Here is a 5,593-nt window from a genome sequence, read left to right on the forward strand (position 1 = left end):
ATTGAAACTTGTGTGTAAGGGCCTCTTAATCGCTGCTTTATCTTTAATCTGACTTTTCATTAGGCTTAAAAAAAGAAAAAAAAGCCATGCCATTTTTTTACATACCTGCCAAGTTTACCTTAAACTCTCTCTCTCTCATAATTTATATATCTATATAATCAAATTACACCTATGTTAATTTACACTATGTCATATAGGCTTTATTACTTATGAAAAATGTAGAAAGTATGTAGGAAGTATTTCTCCCATAACACTCTGCCTGGCTACAGATATGACTAATAAAGCAAGTGTTCACCTAGCCAGTCATTTGCAGCTCACTTAACATGCACCACACCTTATAATCATGTTTGCTATTTAGGTTGACAAAGCAAAACCAAACTTCTTACATCGCCAAAGCAACTTGTGATGGATGTGAGAATAGATTTGAATTCAGTTGGTGTCTTGGATGCGTGGTAGTCATTCTGTTCTTCTAAATTTAAGAGCTATATTTATTCAGACACTGAATATCCAATGAGAGGGATATCTTGAACTACATATATTCTATTTTATATATTTCTCTTAAGATTTACATTTTCCAGCTGTTTGAATAACTAAAACTGCAATACTGTCAATTTACATGTGCTGTGAAAGATAACCTAGAAACAGAACCTCAGTAAGGTCAGTATACAAGCTATAGATTGTGCTACTAACAATCTGAGTGGCACAACAAAGGAGGTGACACTCGAGTATTCTACTCTACAATCCTAGAAGTGGCCACGGTCAAATGCAGAAAGGCTCAGGGAGAGATAAGCATGAGTAAATATAGCCATTGGGTGTAATCCACTTCGTGCATTTCATTATCCAAGTGAGTGTTCATCCCATGCTATAACAGTATTGGAGACAGTAGACATAAATTGTTTAGTTTGTTCCCCAGAATAAATTTATTCAAGTTGGGACCATACAAACCTAGTGAATGACAGGAGGAGGTATCATATTTCTTTTTAAACAGGAATGACATTGGTAAACAGGGTGTGGAACGTTTTAAAATCAAAGATGCACAACGTACAGCCATCTCTCACTATTGGTGAGAAGTTTGTTCCCATAAATAAGGCAGAACGCAGAGTCCGTAGAAATGGAAAGTTATTACATTTAGCCAAATTGGACAGTGATGTGACAATGAAGATTTAGAGGACCTTCTTCAGCTCATCGTACAACACCAGCACGAAGGCGCCGCCCATGCCTCTGAGCACGTTGGACCAGGCTCCCTTGAAGAAAGCCTTACCACCCTCATCGCGTGCGATCTTGCGCCAGCAATCAATGGTCCCGGTGTACATGATTTCAGCTGAGGAAGGGAAAAAGAAAAAGAAAAAAAAAAGAGTTAGCTACGAAATAAAACTCAATATAGAACAGATCAACTGTAACTTCTGGGTTCATGTCTAGGTGACGCATGTTACAAATACACTCACCTCCTTTACGTCCGGACTGCATCATCATACGTCTACGGACAGTATCGAAGGGGTATGAAGTCAGGCCAGCAACGGCTGTCACAGTCTGTGCAATCATCCAGCTCACCACAATGTGGGTGTTTTTGGGGTCTGGAAGCATTCCTGCAAGCACAAAAGGAAAAGTAAATTATTTACAACACCAATAGATGCAGATGAATCGCTTTATGATCAGTGCAAAATAAACATACCCTTAGCTGTATCATAGATGCCGAAGTATGCAGCCCTGTAGATAATGATGCCCTGCACAGACACATTGAAGCCCTGGTACAATCCTTTCAAGCCGTCAGACTTGAAGATCTTAACCAGGCAGTCACCCAGACCTGAGAACTCTCTCCCGGCTCCTGCCTTTCCCACATCAGCTGCCAGACGGGTACGGGCGAAGTCAAGGGGGTACACGAAACAGAGGGAGGTGGCTCCAGCAGCACCACCAGAGGCCAGGTTGCCAGCAAAGTACCTCCAGAACTGCGTGCGCTTGTCGACGCCATCAAGGAAGACCTTCTTGTACTTGTCCTTGAAGGCAAAGTTGAGGGCCTGGGTGGGGAAATATCTGATGACATTGGCAAGGTTACCTCTCCAGAAGGAAAGGAATCCCTGCTCCTTGGGAATACGGACAACGCAGTCCATGATACCCTTGTACTGCTTATCAGCTGTGATCTGCTTACTGGCATGCTGGACCTGGATTAAGAGAAAAGGAGAATCACACAGACTGAGGTTAAAAATCAGGAAGCTAAGGAACCACTTTACAGCGACAAGGTCCCTTTGTTGTGACCTTGAAGCTATAAAAATTGCAGGAACCACAAGAGAAATTCTTAAACAGATATCAGTAATTAATGATAATGACTACCGTGTTGAATTGTAATCTGACTAGTTAATTCGGACGTGGTTAACCATCTATTAATTTAATCATGCTCACACAGACAGACACTAAGCCTCAAATAACACAAATGTCACTAAAGGGTGTAATATAATGTCGTTGTGCGGGTTGAACAAGAAGGGATGTAAAACTGGCTGTGATTGACTACCGCCCGGGCTTTAGCTTAGCAGTCGTGCTAAACGCTGCCTAACATCCGGGGGTACATGGGCCACCACAATGATACGCCGCCAAATTTTACCGAGAATACTATAATCATGTTATCCCCGTGTAACTATAGTTGGGATACCAGCGCTTTAAATAATCCAGACGAGTTGCCGGCTGTTCGTACAGAGTGTTCTCGTGTTTGTCCTTTGTTAGCTATGCCGGCTAAGGTTAACGTGTAATAAAGCTAGCGTTAGCAGCCGGGCTCGTGTAGGTCATTTCCCCATCCTGTGGTGACCTCAAATTATTGAAGCAGTCCCTCTTTATAGTTTCACCGTTTCCGGATAAACATTATAATAAGCAAGCTGCAATTAGTTTATGTACAAGCTACTCAATTAGTATTCGATTAATACTTTTAAATGGCAGTGAGTAAGATTACACAAGCTAGCCGGCTAACGGCTTTCCGCCAGTCAAAGAGTTTTACCTGAAGGAGAAGCTTCACTCTCTCAATAGGGGCGACGGCTGTTTTGGAGATGGCAGCAGAAATACCACCGGCCAAGAAATCCTTGGCGAATGAAACAAGTGTATCGTTCATATTGCGATGTTCTTGATGCGTCTTCCAGGTAACTAGTAAATACTATACGCCCCTCTGCGGCTGATGGCCTGCACCGACAAAATGGCCGATTGTGTAGCTGCGCCGGGGATTTATTTCACATATCGGATCGCGATACTACACGAGAACTAGCCTCCACGTCACGCGCTGCTCCGCCAATAAAACTGTCCAATTTGTCTTGTCGTCACTTTACGTAGTTGTCTCGACCCCAGGCGAGTAATTCCTGAATTATAATTAAATTCACGTGAAGTGCCTTAATTTAGACCGAAAACCAAAATGAGACAGACCGTGTTCTCGTTCCTTTTTGGCTTCCTGCTCAGAATCACTATCGTGGGTAACGAGACAGTTTCCAATTCTTGGTGTGAATCATACCGTGAGGTTCATCTATCAAGGACCTTATAGATGCGTAATCCCTACAATTATTAACGGCATATTACCTGTTATGAAACAACTATGGCACAGCCTGTACTCATTTTCAGTGTTACGTGTGACTCTATTAACATAGGTTTCGCATTCTAGTTTTGCCCTGATCTGCATATTTACACTAAACGGTTAAATCACTGCACCAGCCTGCAGATAATTCTTCACGTACTACGCAGAGTCAGCTAGGATGATATTCGATGCTTGTTCATTTCTGCACCTGCACTGCTGGTACCACAACTACCCTCTGAAAGCCACCTTTAGGTGTGTGTGAGTCACCATTGTGACAATGCTGCAAATAGATATTTAATCTATCTAGTAGACTTAAGCACATATGCACACCAGAGGGCGGCAGAAGACTTGGCCTCAGTTTTATGTGGCTATCTATCTATCTATCTATCTATCTATCTATCTATCTATCTATCTATCTATCTATCTATCTATCTATCTATCTATCTATCTATCTATCTATCTATCTTAATGGCTTTTCTGCTTGTCTGACTATTTATAAAAGCCACTGATTTTCTTTCAAACCACAGATCATCGAATAATATACTTGTTGACTTTGTTTTATTGATTTTTTGACATTATTATGTAAAACCATAACATCACTAACACTCAACATATATTTTTAACTGTATTTGAGCATTTGGATCTGCGAGCTGCACGTTTCTTGGCTCATGCGCAGTGTTGACCACAGGGAGGTGCTGCTGTCATGCCATGTACAGCAGTCAGTGTCTAGCCATCTCTAAGAAATCCTACCACAGACCAGCTTCTGAAGGTGAAAGGGCTAACAGCGTATTAAATGAACCCCCTTGGTACTGCTGTGAGAAAATATTTGCCTATTCAAAATTTAAAAGCACCCTGGAAAAATGTTTAGTTTTTTCTCAAAATCTTGCGTTGCCCTCTGATATTTACAGTTCCTTATGAAATGCCCTGTGTGGTTGGTCTTGTTTGTCTGCATGTGCATTTTAACGCCAGTCACTGTCCACTTGTATTTCTTGCTGCCACTTGAGAATACATTTCAACAGGATGTGTAAATTAATCCATTAATCCCTCTGCTTTTAATTACAGTGAGGACAGCAGGTCAATTGCACGCACTTTGCAATTTCAAATTGCTTTTGTTCGCCTTTATTGAGAGGCAGCTGTGGGTGTATTTAATCATGTTTTTTGAGTGGAGCATTTTTTAAAAACATATAGGCTTGTGAACTCCACGAAACCACAAACAAACACCTTAAAGTAAAAAGAAGAAGAAGAAAGCAATTTATTAAAAAAGTGGATGCTATACTTGAAAGCTTTTCAACGATGCTACAAATCTTTGTAAAATACTGAAAGTGAGAGAAGTTGAGGAAATAATGAAAGACGGAATCGTGCAATAACAAACACAAGGGAGTGAAATCACCTTAGCGTTACAGGTGAGCAGTCTTATTTTAGTATTTCTGAATTCATTCCTCTGTGGATAACCACATTCCCCCCACAGATCAGCCACAGCACTGGAACAAATTAAGATCTCACAGTTCCACTCCTGCTATAAACTGATATGAATGGGAAAAGCCTGAACTGCAGACCAGTCTCGATGGAAAGGATGAGAGCTGTTTAATTTAAGGCAGCTGTGGAGGAAACAAAAACCCCAAAACGATTTATAACCGTGGACATATAGTCCAAACAGAAACAAAGGTTCGTCTTCCTCAGATTTCCTCTGAATGCAGCCTGGCATGGCACAAAAGCCTATTATAAGCGTCAAGGTCGAAAGCATTCATGTTCATTCACTGGAGCTATGCTTTGAACACAACCGACCATCAAAAACTAAACACAACACGTGAAGAGTTGAGTAGATTCACAGTAATGGTGCTAACTTTTTTCCCCCGTGTAACCTCAATAACAGATGCACGTTGTCCATAAAGTTGATGCCCATATTTTCCTTCTGGGACCCAGCTGTTCTCCCACTGGAAACATTTTCACGTCCCTTTGGCCACAATCGCTCGTTGCATTGGGCCAATCACATTGCGCCTTTAACAAGAGTTGCACCGTGCAGTCTCAGTCTGCTCTCAACTCTGGCTG

General features: G+C 41.5%; 1 protein-coding gene across 1 annotated transcript; it reads right to left on the bottom strand.

Moving 5' to 3' along the window:
- Positions 1 to 893: 893 nt before the first annotated feature.
- LOC146660531 (ADP/ATP translocase 2) lies at positions 894 to 3,172 on the bottom strand. The gene is made up of 4 exons (XM_085420447.1): positions 2,984 to 3,172; positions 1,673 to 2,159; positions 1,446 to 1,586; positions 894 to 1,321 (listed from the first exon to the last, which is right to left on the bottom strand). Exons 1-4 carry the CDS (start codon positions 3,092 to 3,094, stop codon positions 1,164 to 1,166), a joined length of 897 nt encoding a protein of 298 aa, XP_085276573.1. The 5' UTR covers positions 3,095 to 3,172; the 3' UTR covers positions 894 to 1,163.
- Positions 3,173 to 5,593: the final 2,421 nt, after the last annotated feature.

This window comes from Rhamphochromis longiceps, linkage group LG10 (assembly GCF_057381845.1).
Source record: "Rhamphochromis longiceps isolate RC_006_pf linkage group LG10, R_longiceps_female_GT1.1, whole genome shotgun sequence".
Lineage (NCBI taxonomy): Eukaryota > Metazoa > Chordata > Actinopteri > Cichliformes > Cichlidae > Rhamphochromis > Rhamphochromis longiceps.

Coding starts and splice junctions, on each gene's coding strand:
- LOC146660531 (XM_085420447.1), bottom strand. CDS start 3,094: ATGAACGATACACTTGTTTCATTCGCCAAGGATTTCTTGGCCGGTGGT. Junction 1,587..1,672: donor CATCTATGATACAGCTAAGG/GTATGTTTATTT, acceptor TTGTGCTTGCAG/GAATGCTTCCAGACCCCAAA. Junction 1,322..1,445: donor GCAGTCCGGACGTAAAGGAG/GTGAGTGTATTT, acceptor TCCCTTCCTCAG/CTGAAATCATGTACACCGGG.